General features: G+C 36.3%; 3 protein-coding genes and 1 non-coding gene across 5 annotated transcripts; 2 read left to right on the forward strand and 2 right to left on the reverse strand.

Moving 5' to 3' along the window:
• Positions 1-418: 418 nt before the first annotated feature.
• Positions 419-12,111, reverse strand: SFR6 (sensitive to freezing 6). Its single transcript, XM_086662267.1, has 17 exons — positions 11,082-12,111; positions 10,760-10,828; positions 9,643-9,731; positions 9,149-9,261; positions 8,912-9,013; positions 8,088-8,178; positions 7,236-7,838; positions 6,396-7,017; positions 6,236-6,315; positions 6,011-6,093; positions 5,098-5,334; positions 3,377-3,554; positions 2,081-2,541; positions 1,666-1,842; positions 1,150-1,527; positions 832-1,020; positions 419-703 (listed from the first exon to the last, which is right to left on the reverse strand). The coding sequence occupies exons 1-16, from the start codon at positions 11,375-11,377 to the stop codon at positions 874-876; spliced, it is 3,726 nt and encodes a 1,241-aa protein (XP_086518393.1). The 5' UTR covers positions 11,378-12,111; the 3' UTR covers positions 419-703; positions 832-873.
• Positions 12,112-12,908: 797 nt separating this feature from the next.
• Positions 12,909-12,992, forward strand: TRNAL-CAA (transfer RNA leucine (anticodon CAA)). The gene has a single exon. It is a non-coding gene; the product is annotated as a tRNA-Leu (tRNA).
• Positions 12,993-15,530: 2,538 nt separating this feature from the next.
• On the forward strand, positions 15,531-19,019 carry LOC147560172 (cold-responsive protein kinase 1-like). 2 transcript variants are annotated; one of them, XM_086662261.1, is made up of 7 exons: positions 15,531-15,825; positions 16,230-16,362; positions 16,815-16,927; positions 17,192-17,402; positions 17,483-17,720; positions 17,969-18,119; positions 18,451-19,019. In XM_086662261.1, exons 2-7 carry the CDS (start codon positions 16,287-16,289, stop codon positions 18,772-18,774), a joined length of 1,113 nt encoding a protein of 370 aa, XP_086518387.1. In that variant the 5' UTR covers positions 15,531-15,825; positions 16,230-16,286; the 3' UTR covers positions 18,775-19,019. The 2 variants fall into 2 exon arrangements, with proteins under 2 accessions (XP_086518387.1, XP_086518388.1); XM_086662262.1 differs by having other exon boundaries at positions 15,559-15,754.
• A 201-nt stretch (positions 19,020-19,220) lies between these two features.
• On the reverse strand, positions 19,221-22,593 carry LOC147560173 (clathrin light chain 1-like). Its single transcript, XM_086662260.1, has 3 exons — positions 21,999-22,593; positions 20,288-20,441; positions 19,221-19,944 (listed from the first exon to the last, which is right to left on the reverse strand). The coding sequence occupies exons 1-3, from the start codon at positions 22,493-22,495 to the stop codon at positions 19,474-19,476; spliced, it is 1,122 nt and encodes a 373-aa protein (XP_086518386.1). The 5' UTR covers positions 22,496-22,593; the 3' UTR covers positions 19,221-19,473.
• Positions 22,594-22,659: the final 66 nt, after the last annotated feature.

Here is a 22,659-nt window from a genome sequence, read left to right on the forward strand (position 1 = left end):
CAACCATTTAGGAGCTCTTCTCCACTTAGATGACAAAGCTTCTTCCCTAGTGGAAGGATGGAAAAAAAGGACATGGTTGACGTCTCTTTTAGAGAAAATGAAACATAAGTTATTAGTTTAACGAATAGCGAAAAGACAACACGCGATAATTGTTCCAATAAAAATATAACTTTGGGGAAAATGGCCAAATTCGGAAAAAATACAATGTCAGGTAAAGATATCCTGAGTTCAGGCTGGAATCTGACGTTGATGGCCTACATTTGGCCCCTCTTTTATACTGAGAAAAAGGAATGAATCGTGTCGACACTAAATTACAGCCTAATCGACCCTCTTTTTCAGGCATTGTATCTGTGCTCTAATTACTGTGGCATAGTAGTTGTTCACACCTTTAGCAGTCACAAACATGGATGGAAACCCATTTTGCAAACGTTGCTGTTTAAAGACTATATCATTTTGGAACATAATTCGACATTTAGGTGTTACATCTATATACCCAGAGAGAGACCATACTACTATCTGTCAAGGAACACAAACCCCAAACCCTAAATAATTGATAAGTAAGGTCTTTGACAGGGTCGAGTAATTACAAAATTGAAGAAATGCATAAATTTCACCTTACATATCTAGTACCTATCTGAGAACTCTGGCCAGACATGGGCTGAAGTTAGGTTTAGTAGTTTCCTTATAGGTCCTAGCTCCTATCCTGCAATGATTTAAATAGAACAGATTAAATATGAGTTCAATGAAATTCCCATTTCCAACAAAACGTCGATACTAGATTGTTCCTGCTTTCTTTTGTGATTTTTAGCTGTGGAGAGAAATTATACATACCTATGACGACATGAGCTGAAGCTGCCGATTTAGGTTAATTAATTAAACAACTCGAACCCATGATCCGCCACACATAGGGCAACTGTACGACCATCGACTTATCCACTGAGCTTCTCGTTCATGCTGATTAGAAGGACTCGTAAGATCTGTGGGAGCAAATGCAGAAGTTTGCCGCAAACATCTCACACACTGCAACACAGAACCACTCCAGAAACTCAAAAAACGGATAGACTGATTGTTCTCTAGGTAATGCTAATCGGTAAAATAGGACATAAGTTTTAAGAGAATAGAAGATGGTGAGAAACGCTTGGATCAAACCTTGTACCAAACACCTTCTAGACCTGTTTTCCATACAGCAGTTACAACGTCTCTCCGAGATCCCATAATTCCAAGATATGCTCCTAGACCAACTGAAGTTTTCAGTCCGAAAGCTGCATCTCTCTCGGACATTCTACGCTTTCTTGGCCAGAGGCTCTGAGACCCAGAATAAGTATCATAATCATCTGAAGCATTGATGTCCATTACAGCAGACGAATCTTTCAGCTTGGACGCCTCATCTCCAGGAGCATGATTGTCGTTATCAGACCAGGACCCACCAAACATATTACGTCTGTGCCACTCTTCGGCCGGAGGATGAAGTTCTAACTCTCGGAGTAATAAACCTGCAGCATCTGCACCTCTAGGACGAGGCATATTCTGTGTTATGCCCAAAACAGAAGCAACAAGGAACAAAAAGGAGGGAAAGAAATATTAGGATCTGAATTAGCTATAAAAATGGTAAGACTGTCAATCTTAAAGAACAAGAGTTAACAGCAAGAAAGAACAACCAGTTACCTGCATATGTGGTCCAAGGGCTGCTTCTACGACTTCTGGCAAAACGGTATAGTTCCCGTCAATGTAATGCAAGCAGATCAATATATTGCTAGCTCCCACCTGAGAAACTGGTAGAGGGTGTGCCAGACTTGAAGTTCGTCTACAAAGATCCATTAGTATGAGGAAAAGTACCTTTACCTGGAAAATGGCAACAGAACTCATTAGAGCAATCGGCAAAAGTAGTTAATGAATATGAGTTTTTTTTTCTGGTGATGAATAATAGATTTCAGAAATTTTCAGATTTCAATGTTGCTGCAAATTGACTTAGCTCGAGTGAGCCAACCGTACTCTTTGAATAAGGGCATATACGAGTTAGCAGGCCACGAATCTAAACATTCTTAACCTCAAATCGAGGAGATGAAAGATCATGTTTTACCTCCTCAAATGTGTACCCATGTCCGGCATTTCCAGAACCCAATCTTAGTGAGCGAGCTCCTGGACCTTCTTCTACACCCTTCGATCCAGTTTGTTGCCCAACTCCTGATCCCGGTTTAGCTGATACACTGTTTACCTCTTCCACCTTGGCAGCAATAGCCTGCGGTTTTTGCGAAGCAATACTATGGCGGGGTAATTGTTTTCGCCAGAAGAAATAACAGAAAAGGAGAAGTTGGCATAATCTATGCAAGAAATGACAATCCCCAATGAGCCTGACAGCAGGAGTGCCTGGAAAAGTTCCTGTATTAATACTTATTGGCATATATGGAGATGGTCCACTTATAGTGCTTGGTGTTGAATTGGTTGATCCATCCCCAGTGTTATTAATCTTAGCAATGGCACCTTGTACCCACGCTTGCATTTGGGAGCTCCCAGTTGGGTTGGTGTTTCCGCTTTGACTTCCTGGAAAAGATATAGCGGAAGTAAGTTAAGATGAACGGGCAGTGATATTGAAAGGGTTGTTAAGCTAAAAAAAGATAATTTGGGCTAGTTGCTTGTTTCCCCTGGAAATACAAGATATTGTTTCTTATGGTCAAATAACACAAAATATAACATGCAACTACACCCCCAAAATTTCTACAGGACGCGGAACACAAAAGAACAACTCTTTCTTACCGGAGCTACCAGTGTTTACATCTGGTCCTATACCATGCACAGCAATAGCCCTTCCCGGATGTTCCCCCAAAACTTAGGCAATATTTTCGTGTGAATATTTTGCCAAACAAAGGTAAGTCCGTAAGTTTGACCCTTAATGAAAATTTTGTGAAATTCGACTTCCTCAATTTAGAGTAGAAATCGTTTCCACCCATGTGATTGGTTTTCCAAGAGAATATCTTGCTCCTTCGAAGGAGCAACGGCTCAATAGCCTCAGATGATGATCTCTATTAACGAACTCTTCCATCCGAAGAGCTCCTTGATGGAATACACCCATTTAAGCTGTCACAACTTTTTCTATGCAGCTTCACAGTTGTGAATTGTGATGGGGTAATACCGTGATAGTGGTAGTGGTGGCGGTGTGATACTTATTTTACTTACTTTCAGGTTCCTAGATAAACATTTCAACAGTTTATTTAAGTCAACCTTTCTTTTGCTCTAGTTCAACTCATTTTTTTTTTAAATTGTGCTTCTGTACACCACCACCTTAAGTTACCACTTGTTAACAAAAGAGAAACTTGACGCTTGTCCTCTTGGAATTATCTCAAGATATAAAGATTGATAAACACATGTATATACTGACCCTGAGTGGCCGAAGGAGATGCCGAACTATTTGTGGGACTAGTAACTATATTCCGGGCGCTGCCAGTGCCTGCATTTGGCCCAATAGCATGACTTGCCAATGTGCGGCAAAAGCTTGCATACCGCCGCAAGCGTGTGATGAAGTGCGAAGCAAGATCAAGGACTGCATCGACATACGCCTGCATATTGTAACAATGAAACTAGCTTGTTATGTCGGGTACTATTAGGTATGTTGATGCACATGCAGCAAGAAAGAAAAATAGCAACTATAGATTCAGTGGGTTTAAAGCCTGTTGAGAACCAAGCTTAGCTAGGTGAGACCTACCAATCCTGTGAACTCACTAGTCAAAATTAGACCTGAATGATTCTGATGAAGCCTAGACTCCAATGGGTCAAGGGAATTTAGAGGGTATAAATGTAGAAAAGTTAGGGCATAATAAAGATTTAGAATCAGCATGCAGGTTAATATCGTATTCAGTTTTTAATTCGTTATTGATAGAAACTGTTAGTCTTCAGTTAAACATAATTGTAGCTCAGAGTTTACCGCCCGTGTTTTGTTAAATTCACACTACATTGTTTTTCTCTGATTTGGTAAAATTAATTAACCACGGTTCACGCGTGACTTGAAAATTAAGAAAATATTTAGTTGATTTTCCAATTAATTTGCTGCTAATAACCAACACTATGAGTATTAGACTATGCTTTAAAAAGCGGCGCCTAGTCGCCGCTTACACGCTACTCGGCTAGCTGCCGATCGACTAGGACTCGGAGTCCTAGTCGATTTCAGCAGCCGAGTTAGCCGACGCCTGGAAGCCGACTAGGGCCGAGTCGGCTAGGCGCCGACTAACTCGGCTGCAACAGCAGGTGCGTTTTTTTTTATTTTTAAACCCAAGTTAAAAACTTAGGGTTTTAATTTATTACCAAATCCAGCCGCCCCCCTCTCTCTCTCTCTACTACTTCTTGCTAAATCTTTGAACTTCTACAAAGATTTGAAGCTCCACAACCTCCATTCAATCCATCCAAGTAAGTTTCTCTCTCTAGAAGTAGTTTATCTCTCTCTAAACAACTTAATACTTGTTTTTCATCTTTAGTTCTCTATTTTTTTTGCTCTCTAACATATATAATTAGTTGTGTTGTGTATCTAATGGTTGAATCATGTTTATAAATGATATAATATAGGTTTATAGGTTGATTTTGCTCTCTAACTTTTATAGTTAGTTGATGGGTTTAGGGTTTATGGACTAATTTTGTTCTCTAACTTCTATATTTGATATAATATAATATATGTTTATGGGTTGATTTTTCTCTCTAACTTCTATAGTTAGTTGATATTCTTTATAAGGTTTATGGTTTACATTACAATATTACACATGTAGAAGTCTCTTTATATGTATGTATAATATCATATAATTTTATATATATATATATATATATATATATATATATATATATATTAAGTTAACCGATTAAGTCCAACTGGTCCCGTTGTAGTCCCGACTAGTAGCTAGGCCCGGGTCTGCCGACTAGTCCCGATTTCCGATTTTTCGAGCTTAGGTATTAGAGATAGTTATTTCAAGGGGATACTTATAAAGGAACCACTAGCTGCTTGCTAGTTTGTAAAAAGGAGATGTCCATGACAGGAAGTTGAACTTTATCCTACTAATCAACAAGTGTGCAGTAACTGATAAGATTACAAGTTGTGAAGAAATAACAAAAGCAGACCTGAATGCTTGGAACTAACGCTGGTTCAACAGTCATAGCATCAGGGTCAATGCCTGATAACGTTTCAGCAGAAGCTTGCCAAGGTTCAGGTACAAAAGCAGAAGGATTTATTAATGATGATTCAATCCCCTTCCCTAACATATCCAGTAACAACCTCGCCTGCATATCCAGAACCAGTGCCCTGACTTCTTGAGCATTTGTACCTTCAAGCAGCCTACACTTTATCCTATCAAGATTCTGCAGGAAGCTACAAAACCATAGTTTAGTTCACTACATACCTGATAATTGACAGTGCACTAGACGCTCTACCTAAGTTTAGAATAAAAAATATTTATACACTTTTCTCTAAGCTAACAATTCCAGTTTTGGAATCCTTCGATATGCACCTTCTACTGTTAATTACTTATTTTTCTGCATCTCGCAGATTCCAGAGTACAGTGTAACACTCCAAGTGTCTTAGAGAAAGTAAAATTAGTAACGTAATAAATGTTCAATCAAACTTAAAGGAATTGTCTATGTTTTGAATAGCAAACCAAATTAAATTTAACAAGTCCAGAACTTCTTAAATACTCGCTAAAACTAACAAATTCATGTATTAATGAATGTATTCTTAATACCAATCCGTATATATTTAATACCAATTTGTATAAATTTAATTGTAATATAGGAGATCTTCCTGACTTTCTAATCCATCTCTCACGTACGAGTGTATCCATCAGCCTCCAAGTATTATACAACCATGAATTATCGTTTGAAGGCAGTGTCAGGAAGAGCATTAGCTAGATACATGTTTTTAACCATAATCAGCAAGACAAATGACATATCCAAATGTCTGTTTTTTAAACGATATTTTCACTGCGAAGACATAATGCATGAGTAAAAAAGAAGATCTATGAAACCAACAGAAACATACAGGTCCATATTGTTGTCGATGCTGACTAGAAGGAAGAGAGTGGAAATCAGCATCCAAAACCGCAATGACACTGTTCAGTGACACTGTAATGAAATAATCACATATGAGAATGCAGCTATTATTGATGATATAGTTTGAATAAGCAAAATTAATGTCATCAAAATTAATTTTTTAGGAACACCGTAACTCATAACAATTATAAAGGAAAGGCTACAATTATCTTACCAATACCATCCTCTGCAGCACTCTGTGTACAACCAATGGCATCCCACCAGTCAACCCCAGCCAAAAGACTCCACCAAAACCTGCTTTGACCAAACCAAATCAGAATAGTAAAAAAATATATGAACAAAGATGTCTTAAACTTATAAGTTATAACAAATACCTGTCAGCAATGGCACGTTCCCAGCTTGCGGAGGTCGCTTTCACTTGACTGCTAGGAACAGCAGGAGGAAGAACACGAATTACTTGTAATATAGATTGATCTTTGCTAGTGTCATGCCAAACAGAAGCCAAACAGCAGCTAGTAGAAGAGAAGGTCGGAGCAGCAATTGCAGAAAAAACATTTATATGGTACTTATCAACTGGTGAAAAGTTGGCACCGGAAAATATGTGGACCTCGCCGTGAAGGAAGGCAACCGCAACCTCGCCACCATGAGCTGAATATACAATTCGAGCTAGTGTTCGAACGTCACTAGGCAGATCAAAGGGATCAAAATTGAGCTTGTTTGTCTTCTCTATCAAGGATTCAGATGCACCTCGATTATCAGATAAAGTTGATCCAGCTGCAACTAAGTGAGAACATTTCAATTCATTCATCGGTGGGATACTTTTGTTAACTCTTGTCACCCAAACTGTCTGCATAGGCGGCTTCCCTCCAAAATTGGATGCAGGGTTTCCGAAGATTGGATGGAGGACAACCGGTTGAAGAGAAGATTTCCAGCATTGTACTCTCCATCCAGTAATTGATGGACCTTCATCGGGATCATAAGGAGACATGTACTGACCTGCAAAACTGCTAACTATTATCTACTTGCATAGAATTCCATTTAATGATAATATAGGTGACATGATAGGACTACGTAAGTTGTTAGAAAACTACATAACATAACAAACTAAATAATAAATCAAGATTCAGAAGTAAATGACCGGCACACAAAAGAACATGTGACCAAACAACACATTGTTCTAGGCTTGTAGCTCCAAATAAGAATAGAATGGGTACCTTCAACTATGACAACAGTTATGACTGATCCTCCATGTATAGGATCAAATGCAACAGCAGTAACGCCTGAACCCCATGTAGTGGTTGCTGCTGATTGTGCTGCTGCCTCAGGACTTACGTATGCAGAAAAATTTGAAACTGGTGAACAGTGAAGTGCTACTATTTCATTGGACTCTTGACTTCCCTGCTTCTTCCCTTGTTTCACATCCGATGCCAAATAGTCTTGCCAACTGAATAAATATGCAGCCAAAGGAGCACATCCTACCCAATGAGGAGGATTCAGTGAAGGTGGGACACCGGTGGTTGTAGTTATCTTTGCAGTTGACTGAAATCCATTACCAGGACCAGGTGTGACCTCCCACACTACCACCGTAGATGGATTGACAATTGGAACACCAGCCACATGCATGGTTCCGGCTTCAGTTATAATGGCATCAGCAGCCATTATACCACTGGGTCCAGCACCCAGCAGTCCTTTGCTTGTAGAAAACCACTTTGGTGCCACACCATTCTGAGCAAAAGGCCACCGAGACCAGTGAAGTTGGACAGATCCCGATGAGAATACAGAACAAACACAAAGAAAATTTGGCCACCTAGCTGAAACTGAAACATGAATATCTTTATCAATCATCACAACCTCTATACGTCGAGTGATATTGAGCTAAAACATCTTGTATCGATACCGGATACCAAAACTCGATTCCTTAACATGTCCATAAAAATGATCGAATTGCAATCAACAATCTCCATAAAAAATGATCCACTAGCAAGGTATTTGGTATCTTTATATACCATAAAATTGCTAGCAGAGAACTCGTTTCTTAAAGAAGGATTCACATAAATATTACTAACCTGAACTCTGAGGCTTCTGAGAAAGAAATTTTTCTTCAAAACTAGACTTTGAGTTTGCTGGGTTACCGGAATTTGAGGAAAGCCACCTATGCTGAATTTAGAAAGAAGAGAAGTAAGTTCTTGTTAAATAATAACCTTAACAAGAATAGTGAATGAAACTAGCAATGTCCACTAGGACCTTAGGTCATAAACAACCCAAAGCAAGTGTAAGCAAGCATCTAAATTATGAAAATGCCTGTGAATGAATGAAATCCATATCAGCCGACATGGTCATACATAGTAAATTAAGAAAAGTAATGCAAGAAACGAAACTTTGGTTGTTGGTCATCAGTACGAACTTATGAAGTACCACATACTTTTTAATACAATTAACCTATATTTCCAGTAAACAACTAAACAGCCCAATTTCTTTTGTCACGGATTATATTATTCGTAAACATTTGGTACAACCAGCTTATGGTAAATGCAAAGAGAGGAAGTGTCCACATCTGAACTCCATTTCTAAGAATAAGGAATGGCGGTCCATGATCGATGATTTGATGCAAACGACATGGGTTATAATTAACATCAGAATAGCTCTTGAGAATATCTGGCGCATTAACCTTCACTGTTAGCTTTTCTAATCCTAAATAATGGGATAATTCTGCATCACAGAACACCTAGTCTGTTTCCATAAGAAATTAGTCAGATGCCAACTTCCGGATTCACCTTTTCGCTTTTAAGCATAAAACTTCATACCCTTGCCAGTAAGAGTATGCGGAAAGCTGAAAAGTCAATCTTCTATATCATGAATACGAAATGGAGTCTATCAATAAATGGCATACCGAGGAAATCCCTGATAACCATTTTGTAACAACTGACATATCCTGTCGCCACTCGTGCTCACACTGCCAGCAACTAGAATCCCTGACCATATTAGCGGGCCCCTGCATAAGGGAAAATATATTCAACAGGGATATGAAAAAGAAGAAGCACCTAAATGTTTCTAACCAATTGAAGACGAAAAAATTAGAAAACCATCTGTAATATATAACAAAATAGCTACAGAAAAGTTATCTTACTTTAGAAGGCTGAGTCCATATAGTAATCCTCCCATGGAAATTAGCAATAAGTAGAGCCCGAGGACATGAAATAGGAGACCATTCAATAAACTGAACTGAATCACGTGGTGAATCTGCAAAAAGGGAAACAGTATAAACATATAGTCCTCACTCAAAGGTTTTCTTTTGGGGTGGGGGGGGGGGGGGGGGGAGCGAAGAGAACTAGGTAAATTTTTTGTTTTAAGACAAGTAGCCACCGCATTCCCACACTGTATTGTTTATGTATGTCAATTCCTACTGCAGTTTCATAGTATATCGTTTGTTACATCTTTTCAGTAGATATCGTATCAATGAGAAAGGTCTCTATATCTCGTGTAGGGTTTAACCGGATTTGTGTCCACTGCTCGAGAGACATTTGGTTCCTCACTCTATTAGTTCTATTGTGACCGTTGAGAATCTCAGATAAGCAATAGTAGATGAGGCAATAAAATTTAAAACGAAGGCACCTTACATACCTGCAGTGACATTGAACATTGCACATTCCGTTGGTCGCTCTGGGTTCACAATATGTATAGGAATCCAGAATGGTGGATTGGCTTTAGAACTGCATCTCGTAGAGAAAGGGAAGCTAGTTAATTTGTTAGTCAGTACGGAAGTGCACCTATAAGCTTGATATTCATTCGTAATTTTTTCGTAAGTAACAACAAGAAAGAAAAAAGACAAGGAGATGTCACTCTTCTGTTCTGGAAATAAACTAATCCTAAATCAACCCCATAAATGTTTTTACCAAAATTATATAATATATGGGGGTTTCGCTTCGTAGTTTATAAATCATTTATATAGATCATAAAGTTACTTGCGATTGGAAATACAAACAAAATCATGAGTTGCAGGGGCTATGAATGCTAAACTTAATACAGATATGAGAGTCCATCCAAGCTATCTTATTGTAAGTGTTAACAATAGCATCTAAAAGCTTAACATAGCTGATGGAATCAAAGTTTCAAACCATCCATCTATAGACTTCTTTTATTACAACCATGACTTTGTACATTTAAAAGAATTTTATTACAGACAACAAATAAGCTCAGACTGCAGGGTGCTCACTTAGCACGAGAGAGGGCAGGGACCAAGTACCATCATTTTCAGTTTTACTTTTTTTTTTAATTGTAAACCCTAACTTCTATCAGCATCTACCTATAATTGTTATTTTTGTCCCTTAAGATAATCCTTACACACATCCCATGGAAGATGTAGAGACTAGAGGTATATATAGACTCTTACTAATATCTGTGAGAATGATCTCCAAGATGAGAAGATAATTCAAAAGAAATCTCCTTTGAATATAAAATCCAAACGAAGATCACATTTGAGATTTTTAATATCATTAAGAACATTGTCGTACTTCAAAATTTTAACTTTCTAAACCACCCCAATTCCCCATTACCATTAAAATGTACATGACACCACTCAAATACTAAAGAAATTTTCTCACGTAGAAAAATTGACTGAAGACTATATATATGTCAGCCCTACAATAAGAAACCATGGTCTCCCTCTTAACACAGGCACACGTCAGTATAAGAGGAAGTCAGACGGAGAATATTGCAACTATAATTCAATAGAACAAACCTCGGAACTCTTGCACAGGTTTCAGATGCAGAAGCAATAGCATTCAACTTCCCACACCAAGTGACAGCACTACAAAATCAAACATGATATTCAAATTTTTCAGAAAATTACACGGAAAAGCATAAATTTTTGAAGAACCAAAAACACTTCATGAGAACAAACAACAAATACCCTAAACTCAAAAAAGCAGAATCAAAGAAATCAGCTAGCAATAATCAAATTACATCTAATTGTGATCCAAAATTCAGAATATAACTATAGTGAAAGATTGTTTATAGCTCCAAAGTCGAAAGAACTGAAATTTGCCCTAAAAAATTACTACCTGAATTTGCGACAAAGTTCAGGAACACTCATTTTATGAAGCAAATTGAATCGAGGTTGTTTCAATCTGATTTTAAAAACAGTACTCGGAGTAGTAGTGGTATCTTCTTCCATGGGATCGTCTTTTCTCTCAGCAACTTCTTCTTCTTCTTGTTCGTCTTTTTTCTCAGAATTGTTAGTATTATTAATCGCAGTAGTAGTAGTAGTAGTAGTTGAAGCTTCAATACTAATAGGATCCAAAGACTCTTCTTCTTCGTCTGCTTCAGAGTCTTCTTTATTGACAGAATCAGTATTCATTTGTAAAGAGAGAAAGAGATAAAAACAAAACCCTAAATTAATAAATTAAAAGACTTGTTGAAAAGGGGGGAGAAAGTGGTAGACGAGTGTGTGTGTGAGAGAGAACAAGTTGCTGTAAAGTCGTAATTGCAAAGTCGTTACTCTGAATGCGACAGGAGGAATCACTATCTATCTATCTATATAAAGAGAGAGAAAGAGAGAATTGAGAGAAGAGTTTTAGAGAGAGAGAGAAAGAGTGTTGTTAGCTAGGGCTTGCGTGCTGAATGTCTGTAAGCTGTGGCGATCTTCTGTTGGCTTATTATATAGAGAGAGAGAGATAGAGAGAGAGAGAGAGAGAGAGAGAGAGAGAGAGAGAGAGAGAGTTGGGGTTTTCTCGATTCACTTCCTCACTAGCAGTTTTCTCTTGTTGGGTGTGTCTTCTTTGATGAGTTGGGAGATTTGAGTCATTCTTTCCGGGCACAAGTGGGTTACCTAGCTAAATGTAGTATATTCGTATCTGATATCCGAAAAATATCACATAGATGCAAAACTTTCGTATTTGAACCAAAATTCAATAAGTTTATGAGATATCGGTACGTTAGATACCAAACTCTCACATGCAAATTTGTACCTATGTAGCAAAGTAGTTAGACATGAATGCAGAGATGATTTCTTACTTATAAGATAGGGATCTAAATCAAATTTCGCATTTTTAGATATCCATTGAAAGGCTAAGATCTTGTTTTTTGGTTCAATGGTCTCTCTTGAAACTTCATAGAAGAATCATATTCTAAGGTTAATTCTTTTGTAGTGGCTAAATATTGTAATGTTGGAATAGTATCATTGAATCCATGTTGGTTTAATGGTTTTATGTCTTAATGTACATTCTTACATAAAGGGCTTGACCCTTTAAGTCATATTGCGCTAGGATAAAAATGCGATTACTAAGAATAACAATTTTGTATTACATTGTTTGATTTGATAAGGGATATGACAGGTAGAACTGGTTTTGTGTCTGTTATTTAATTGCCGATTCCAAATTAAAGATAATCGCAAACTCGCCCATCCTTGCTTTTGGGATTGTACCAAGCATACATGTTAGACTGCATGATTTGGGTGAGAAAATCAGCTTTGAAGACTCATTTTCTAAGATGCCCAAAAATTAAGATGTTTGTTCTTAATCCCTCTTTTTCCTATACACCACCCCACCCATATCTCTCCCCCCTTTCCCTCTCTCTATTTATGTATATACTAGGGTATTGGCTGTACCTTGTTGATCATGTTAGTAAATGAACATAAATTATAATCATACATAAAGAAGTCTAGACCAAATTCACTTAAATTTTTCTCTAAAAAATAACATAAAAAGATTATTCCGCAATATGAACATGACCAAGTTAATATGTTTAAGTCTTTGGTGTTCATTTTATCAAAAAAAGAAAGTCTTTGGTGTTCTTTCAACAACAAAAAAAAGTCTCTGGTGTTCCTTTTCATGACTGTTTCTGTGACGATATTGTTTTATGTAGAACATATATCAAAACATAACAAACAAGTCAGGATGGCCGAGTGGTCTAAGGCGCCAGACTCAAGTTCTGGTCTTCGAGAGAGGGCGTGGGTTCAAATCCCACTTCTGACAATGTTTTTATTTATTTATCAAACTTCAACCTTTCTCCCCTTTTAACCTATTGTTTGTACAAACTCAGATCATCACAGCTCATAAAAAAATGTTACTTCCATTTCACATTTCATCTAGTTTGCGATGTTGATTTATAAATTCCAGAAAGACCTCTTAATTTAGTGTGCATCTTTAATATCAATCATTTGATAATTTAAAATATGTTTTCGTAGCTTATAACTGGGTGTGCCGAAAAATAGTTTATTCCATAATTGCAGCCACCTAAGTTTTCTTCATGACTTTATGCTAGTACTTCTTTGTCCTTAAAAGATTTTATAAATAAGATATGAATTAGAGAAATGAAATAGGTTATTGCTCAAAAGTCATGACATGCATCATTAAATCACTTTGATTATTATTCCTTGAATTTTCAAATCCATAAAGTCTATCACGCTTTCAGTCCTCGCGTCACGAAATTGTTTTCTTTGTAAATAAATTTTCACTTATTACTAAAATTTTAACTATATATGCGCTCAATGATAAATTTTATACAAAGGAATTAAAAAAGAAAACGACATATATATCATAGAAAGCGCAGATTTCCTATAATAAACAAAAAATACAAGAAAAGGTGGTAAAGAAAAAGAAATTGCATATATAATAAAAAATTTAGTTTTCCTATAATAAACACAAAGTTTAGAGGAAAAATGGTAAAATCTGTTTACTACCTTAATAATGACGCTAACACAAGTTTGACTAAAAAAACCTGAAGTTTAGTTCAAACACGTGTTGTTATTTTGTTTCCACTTTTCTATTGACTCAATTACTATTGATATAGCGAGCGACTACAAACGTTTCCAAATAACTAGAAATGATTACTAACTATGTAAATTTTATTAACATTCTACGTATAATTAAAAAGTTGTATATTTTTAGTTATAAAATAATCAGGAAATTGGGTCGGAGGCTCAATTTCATGTTTTTTTTTTGTCAAAAAGACAAGTTATCTTTTTGTCCTTTTAGGCCCCATATATAATTTGGAAATAGGCTTGAAGGACAATTCTAAAAGCACTCCCATTTTTAATGCCGAAATTGCCCTTAGAATCTTAGCTTGCGAAGCTTTGCAAACTGGTTTGCAGAGCTTTACAATCCTGTTTGCATTGCTTTGCAATCTGGTTTGCTTTGCAATGACTTTGCACACACTTTGCAATCTGATTTGCAGAGCTTTGCAAACTAGTTTGCCCTACTTTGCAATTTGATTTGTCTTGCAAAGCTTTGCAAATTGGTTTGCACTCTCGTTTGCAAACTGGTTTGCAATCTGTTTTGAAATAAGGTCAGTTTCGTCTTTTTCCTATATTAGATTATTTACAAAAATGTCATAGGAAGCTGAAGCCTACAAAAAGTTGATAAATCCTTTTTAACCAAAATTCAAATTTTTTTTGGGTGTTTTCGTCAAATTTCCCTAAAATAATTAGTCACATAGGGGATAATTTATTTGCATAATTCTATCATAGTTCTAATATGTAGGTGACTGTTTGTTATATTTCTTTTAGACTTTATTAGTCTAAATGTTCATTTCTCTAAATTAAATATGACTACTTAATTGGAAGCTTATTCAACATTACTAGGTTTAAAGCTAATGTTTTAGACCACAAATTGGGAAATTATTCTTAGTCAAAATTGACAAGGTCGACTACTTTATTTGTATCTTTAGTTGAACATAAAATCAAATAAAAATGATTTTTTACTTAACCTTCTCCTAGTCTTTCTCGTGGTCATGTGTTCATACTAAACTTTCATTTTCTTTTATGTCAACACTTAAACTTTTCACAAATTTATAATTGTGTAATTATGAGTTTATGATGGTAACAAATTATATAATTTACGAATAAAGACATCAACTATATGCTTCACTCCTTTCACCTCTTTTTTTCCAGATGTTTACGGAGTAGTCGTGTTAGACACAGTTTGAATGAGTTATCATGGTTAAATAACTGAAAGCACTCGTAATAAAGTGTTTCTGGATGAAACCATAATTATCATCAAAGATTGAGGATAAGAAGTAAGATTAAGAGGTCTACATAATTTTTCTGATGATTTTATGAGATATTTTTGAAAGGTGGAAGTGACGTATCGGTGATGATTCCATAACAACAATTTTTAAATTATTTTCATTAGGGTATTACTAATGGTGATTTATTGACCTTGTGTGAACTAACTAAAGTCTAACGACCATTACCTTTACTCCATACGACAACAGATCTAATGTGAAACACATTACATCCAACACTCAGAAAGTGACCCATTTCTTCAATGTGATGTGTAAGTCATCTGATGTATACACGTTGCAAATAAGAGCAAAAAGACTAACAATATCACTTACTAGTCGTCGTCCGTTAGTTTATAGACTGTCAATGTTAGCCAATGCCCCTAACTCAAAAAAGATCTCGAAATAGGGCTCCAAATCAATCACTGTTACATTAAACTTTTCTCTCCCATTTTTTCTTTAAAAAAAGAAAGAACTTATATAAATTTTTCTTTTTGGAGGAAAAACCCTATAAGTTTGTATTTATTAAGAAAAAGGACAACAGCTAACTGTCATTTTCAGTTAAACAGCAGGGAGAGGGGGAAAAACCTCCCTCAAAAGGAGGACGAGCTTCATTTCAGAGAGGGCATAATATTGTTAGAGAGAGAGAGAGAGAGAGAAAAATGGGGTTTTAGAGAGAGGGAGAGTGAGATTTCTAGGGTTTCAAAAATCAAACTTATAAGTTTGACATTTTCAGGTTTTTTACCTCTAATTTTGAGTTTGTCAAGTTAAATTGTTCAATTATTGTGATCATTCTCCGTAATTAAGGTGAAATATAATTCCCCAATTTATTTCCTCAGATCATACTAAATTCGATTTTTTTATTTTTATTTTATTATTTTGTATGATTTAAGGTTGTTAATTAGTTTGATGTAGAATTTGAACTTTTTTTTGTTCTATTTTTGTTGAATTTGAAAGTTGAAACTGAAGTTTGATCTAAAATTGGGGGTTTAATTTTGAATTTGAATGATCAGAATTAGTGTGGGTATCAAACAAAAACCTAAATTGAGCTAGGATTTATAACTTTATCATTTTGTTCATGAATGAAATTTTGAGTCTTCACATGATGCATTGGTTGTTCTTGGGTGGAATTTAAATTCAATCAAAGATCTTATATTTCAAGAAATCATTCTGAAAACTAGAAATTGTCTTCTTTCTTTTTTTTTTTGCAGTTTGAAGGAAAACCCTAAAAATCATAGAAGATTGGAGTCTTAATACCAGAGACAGACATGGGTTGTGGATGTTTTGGTGCTTCAATTATAGAACGAAAACGAGATCCTGCTCATAGTATTCCTGGCTTGAAAGGTAAGGCTGCAAATCTGGGCACAACTAAAAGTTAAATTCTTTTGACCTAATTTGATCATTAGAGAAGTATATATATCGAGGCCTTTCATTTAAAAAAGTGACGTCGATGACAAATTTGTGTTTATGATGTTCATATAGAATTAGTTCACTTGGATTCGTAAAGTGATATATTATGTAGTTTGGTCTAATCTTTGACCGTTACAACAAATTTGTTCTTTGGTTTGTTCTCAAATTTTACGCCATCATCAACTAGTACACGTACGCCTAAAATTAGTATTTTTTGGACTTGTTCTAGCTTATGATTCTCCATTGAATTACCCATGTGATTCTTATTTTCGTTCGATTCCCATTTTAGAAATGGTCATTCTGCCCGTAAGTCATCCTTCTCTTTATTCATCTTTGTTTATTCGTTATCATCTAAATTGTGTTTTCAAATTCTCTTTGTTGTCTAGGGACCTTGCCCGGAAATATCAGACTTTACAGTTACAATGAGCTGAGATCTGCAACAAACAATTTTGCTGCAAGCAACAAGATCGGTAGAGGAGGTTTTGGGACTGTTTACAAAGTAAGAACAACTATACAAGCATTTTAAGATAAATGGGTTTTTATAGGATAAAACTTTGTTTCCAAATTACTATTTCCCCTTCATTTTTCTGCTAAAACAGAAGCTACTTGATTCTGCGACTCCTTATGATATATTGTTTTATCTTCGGTAGAAAGATCGGTGGATACAATTTTCTCTTTTTGTTCATACTTTGTATTTACTTTGTTGAGCTTACTCTTAAAAGGAAAATAAAGGACAATGATATCAATCTTACTATCCTGCTAGGGCACCGTTAAAAGTGGAAGACAAGTTGCAGTGAAGGCCCTATCTGCCGAGTCGAAACAAGGAATCCAGGAATTTTTGACAGAGATTGAGGTTGTCACCAATGTCAGGCATCCCAATCTTGTTGAATTAGTCGGATGCTGTGTCGAAGGAACTAACAGGATTTTGGTCTATGAATATGTGGAAAATAACAGCCTAGACCGTGCTTTATTAGGTAATTTCAATATCCATAACCAAAATCATTATGCACTTTCCGAGAGGTGTTCGAACGTCTTGTTTGACTTGTGCATCTAGGTCCGAAGAATAGAACCATTGAACTCGACTGGGCTAGGAGATCTGAAATTTGTTTGGGCACTGCCAAAGGCCTTTCTTTTCTTCACGAAGAACTAGAGCCACATATTGTTCATAGAGACATAAAAGCAAGTAATATACTTCTCGACAGAGATCTTCATGCGAAAATTGGGGACTTCGGGTTGGCTAAACTCTTTCCTGATAATATTACTCACATTAGTACTCGAGTGGCAGGAACAACGTAAGTTATCTTAGTACTTATTCAGTTGTTATAATGTATTCATGTAGTAAATAAAACTTAGATCTGATAATATAACTGGAGCACCAGGCTTTAGGGAGTCGCTTATTGCCTCCTAGCTCGTATGCAAGTTTTGAATGAAATGATCTGATAAAACTCGAAAGATAACAGAAAACTTCAGTGATTATCAAATTAATTTTGATCAGTTTAGATCTAATAACATCCTATTACACATTGTTGTACTCTTGCAGTGGATATTTAGCCCCAGAATATGCCTTGCACGGTCAGTTGACCAAGAAGGCCGACATATATAGCTTTGGTGTTCTTATACTTGAAGTGATTAGTGGTAGAAGCAGTTCCAGGCAAAACTGGGGATCAATGCAGAAGCTTCTCCTTGAATGGGTACGTCATTTTTCGTTTTTAGTTTTTTTTCGACGATTTGCCTATTTCAGAAACGAGTTCGAGCCCTAGCCTGGCTACCGAAAGCTTTGTCCCACCATTGACTTTACAACCCCTATGTTAGGTTTTTATAACTGCCCACAAGTTTGCTCACAGTATGTAAGGTTTGAACAAGTTTGCACAGTGGACGTAGTTTTCTCAGGTAGCCCAAGCCTAACAAGATATTAAATGTCTTTTTAACCGATACCAGGACGGAATCGAGTCTTCGACCCAATTTCCTGATAGAAAAAAATTTCTTCTGTAGTTCTTTGACATCTTAGATTTACATGAACAGACATGGCAGCTTTATGAAGAAGGAAAACTGTTAGAAGTAGTTGATCCAGAGCTAGAAGAATATCCAAAGGATCAAGTTATCAGATACATCAAAATAGCACTTTTCTGCACTCAAGAATCAGCAAATCAAAGACCAACAATGACACAAGTTCTCGCCATGCTTACGAAAAACAATCGTCTCAACGAGAAGGGCCTTACTGCTCCAGGCTTCTTCTCAGATGGTGCAGGAAGTAGCAGGACAGGAGACAGGAAATCGACATCCAATTCCATAAGCCAAACAATAAGCTCTTATCCCGTTAGTATCACTCAAGTCACTCCGAGGTGATCGTGACCTTTAACGTTACATTGAGACATACGGGGTTTATATTGTTTCTAGGGCTAATTCTCAAATGGCCAACATAGAGGAACTCACTCGCCCGTTTGGGCATTTGGCTTCAATATTTTGATTAGTATATTATTTGACCCCTAATTTATCGTTCCATTAGTGGCTCGTTAGAATCTTATTTGTTGTGTTGTTTGTTTATTAATAACTTGAAATCGAATAAAATCTGTGTAGAGAGTTCAATCTTAGAACAAGTTTTTGTATCTATTGCATGTGTTTTGAACAGAGAAAAAACAAGTCTAATGGGCCTTCCCTGGACATGTCATTTCTGTCCATGGGCATCGAGCAATACTTTCGTCAAAGGCACAATAGTCATTTCAGAAAACAACCTCTTAAATTAGGTGGCATATAGATGGATGAATAAAACATAAATATCAAGACGAAAAAAATTTAACACAAGTTATAGAAATATATTTTACCAATAGTCTAACAGAAATAATAGCAAAAGAAAGTACATCTCCAAATATCAAACCAAGACACCCAAGAGATAAAATATCTTTTGAAGGCCTAAAAACTCTTTCTTATTCTCAGCAAATGACTGATTACATGAAATATCAATACAAAAATAAATTCATGAATATAGAAAAATCAAGGAAATGGAAGAAGAAGAAAAAATAAAGCAAAAACTGAAGAAAATGAAAATCAAGCAGCAATTACTGGTTCAGTTCCTGGCTGATCATCAGAAGTTACAGCAACCTCTTCTTTCAATTGAGAATCATTCGCTCCCGCTTCTTTAGTAGGCGAATTCCCTTTCTTTGTTCCTTCTGCATCTTTCACATCCTTTCCGTCCTTGGCCTTTTCGTTGCCCTTCTTAGGGTTTTTGGCGTCTTTTTCGTTCTTGGAATCTTCTTTGGTGGGTTTAGGAGGTGGCGGTATCATATGAGGTGGTGGTTTTTGTTTTAGTTTCAGAAGGATTTGACGCATTCGTCCAAGATCCGTGGGCTTTCCAGGTTTTGGGCCTTGAACGACAACAATTGATGGTTTCTTGTCTGGGTCTTTCCTCCCTCGCTTCTTCTCAATGTTGGGGACTTCGTGAGGAATCAGCTCCGCTATTGCTTTCCAGTATTGTTTGTCCGCCGTTTTGTGGAAATTCTCTTGGTTAGCTAAGTATAGCTGTTTCAATAAGGAAAAAACTTTAAGTTGACCGAGATGAGAAGAGGCAAATTCGACAAGGAAAATAACTTTTAAGTGATCGAGATGAGAAATCAAATAAGAGGCGAATTTCGATAAGGAACTTCTATGTGTTTTACTTCCCGTCTAAATTTGATGAATGGTTTGACTCAAATGGACCAAAAATCAACCTAAAACAGTCTTTCAGACTAGTCAGGCTAGAAACAAACATTCTAAAATCTGGCTTAAGGCAATCCAGACATCGAGTCAGATTTCAGATCTAGGTTGAGGAAAAGAACACAAACAAAGTGCAGCAAATACTGGGTGGAAGGAAGCTAATTATTACCTTCTCTCTTTCTCTGTTATTGGTCTTGTTTGTTTCGCAGTTGACTTTCCTTTTCTCAAAGAAAGATCGTTTATATTCTTCAGCTTCTTCAATGATTTGGTTCCTCATTTCCTTCTCTTTTTTCTCCTTCTCCTCTAGATGCATGGCATTTTGTCTGCATTATTGGAACCACAATTGAAGAAATGTTTCAGGTAATATCTTGACGATATCCAAAAGTTGTTCGCATGAACAGTTCAAAAGATGTACCCAAATCTCAATCTTCAATTGTACTACTAAAAGATTGTATTTGAAGGTTGCAAACTTAGAAACATGATGTTTACAGATGTCTGTGTATGTGGTATTCTTCCATCGTATTTCTTCTTACACAAACTATAAGTGGCAGAAAAGATTCACTCGTCAAACATAGGGTAGACATATAGCAAATGGAAAAGAAGTAATGGTCCTTGGCTCGTTGCATCAATATCTTCCCCGTACTTTCTTTTTAAGCATCAAGTCATTGATCAAATAGACAGAACGTGAACCGGTGAACATTCTAAACCTAGAAAGTATATCCTTCTAGAGCTACATTTACGAAATAAGGATGTAAGATATAGTCATTAAGATTTGCCATCATGGGAAGAGCTTATTAGATCTCAGGGGTACTTCACTAGATCAGACAACACATGCATGGAGGTCTTAAAAGTACGCACCTTTCAAGATGGTACGTTGAGCTAACAGCCTATGCTATACCAGGATATCTTACTCATTCAAGTTTTCTTCAACAAATGGTAAAACATCATCAGGGTACTTCAACTTTTGCTTCTATTGCAACATGGTTCTAAACTGAACATAGTTCATACTAATTCTAAAACACCAAAAGAGGAAAAACCGTGTCTTTTTAAGTTTGGGACGTTAGCTGAGTATGTACCCTTAGGAATTAGGATTACTCACATCCTCATCGAACACATCTAAGAATAATATCATGCAGAGTCTAAACTAGATCAAATACACCTGAGAAACACCAAACCGACCTCGGCCATGAAGCTAGAGTGATATAGCTGACCATCAAATTGTGGGTAACTACAAAAATCCCTCAAATTGTCGGCAACTAAGAACATCCCTCCGGAAGATCAAGAATCTATTGTATCAACTATGTCTCTATATATCAAATGTGAATAGAAGCAAAATTTAGGCGATATTTAGATTACTAGAGTATTGTTCTAATATAGGAAGATAAGGGCATGCATGCATTTATATCCTTGTAGAACGTCCAAAACAACTCACAGCCCATAAGGGGACCTTGGTTGGTTTCTTCAGTAAGACTTCAATGTCTCATTAAATCAATACAGCCATAACTAGATTAATAATAAAGAAACAAATACCTATTTCACTTTCATATTGTTTACTACTATTTTTCACTAATTTCTCAGATCATCTCATTAAAGTTCTATACTTTATATCACTAACTTCAAAATCAATAGTTTTTTGTTCAAGAGAAAGCATTAAAATCCTTAACCAGACAGACAATTTCACAAGTTGCATTTTTCGAGGAAACTACAGAATCTAAATATAACTATGAAACTCTAGATCTATAAGACAAGAAAGTAACAAATAAAAACCCTAGATCTGTAACTTCTAAGCTAAACAAGAATAAATATTCAAATACCAATTTCAGCAGATCATTAAAAATTCAGATCCAAAACAAAAACACTAATTGTGATAAGAAACTAACCGTCGCCATTCACGAAGAACAAAACCTTCTTCAGGTTGCATTTCAGTATGAGCTGGAAGAACAGGTCCATCAGAGGAAGTAAAAACACCATCAACATCTTCACTAAGATCATAAGCCTTTCCATGACCATTAGATTCAGGCATTCCGAAAGGAGATTGTGATGAATAATCAGGATTTGTCTCATGATTTCCACCAGACGAGCTAAATCCGTAGATCTCAGACGAAGCATTATGCTCATGATGAACTGAAATATCATCGTCAGTAGGAAATCCACCATTTCCAGCTCCTCCGCCGTGGTAATCGAATGGTGGTGGTGGAGGAGGAGGATTATCACCGATTGGATCTAGTTTAGAATCATCATCGGAAGCGAAATTAGAGTAAGATTCATACCTTTGAGAATCATAAGTACCAATGTATCCATCGTCAAATGGCCGATCTGAACTTCTTAATTCTTCTCCTCCGTCATTACTGAATGTATCAAACCGCCCCGAAGACATTTCCTTCTTTCTCTCTCTCTTCTGTTCTGTCTTCCTTCTCCTATTGAAAAGTTTTCTGACTTAAAAATAGCTTCGACGTGTTTATTAATGGAAGTAACAGGAACTGTATATTTTGAAATGACTAAAATACCCTTTAATATCTTTCACCGTTATTTTGTTAGTTT

Source organism: Eschscholzia californica, unplaced genomic scaffold (genome assembly GCF_041429995.1).
Source record: "Eschscholzia californica isolate CP2 unplaced genomic scaffold, dmEscCali1.0.p SCAF_2, whole genome shotgun sequence".
NCBI classification, from domain to species: Eukaryota; Viridiplantae; Streptophyta; class Magnoliopsida; order Ranunculales; family Papaveraceae; genus Eschscholzia; species Eschscholzia californica.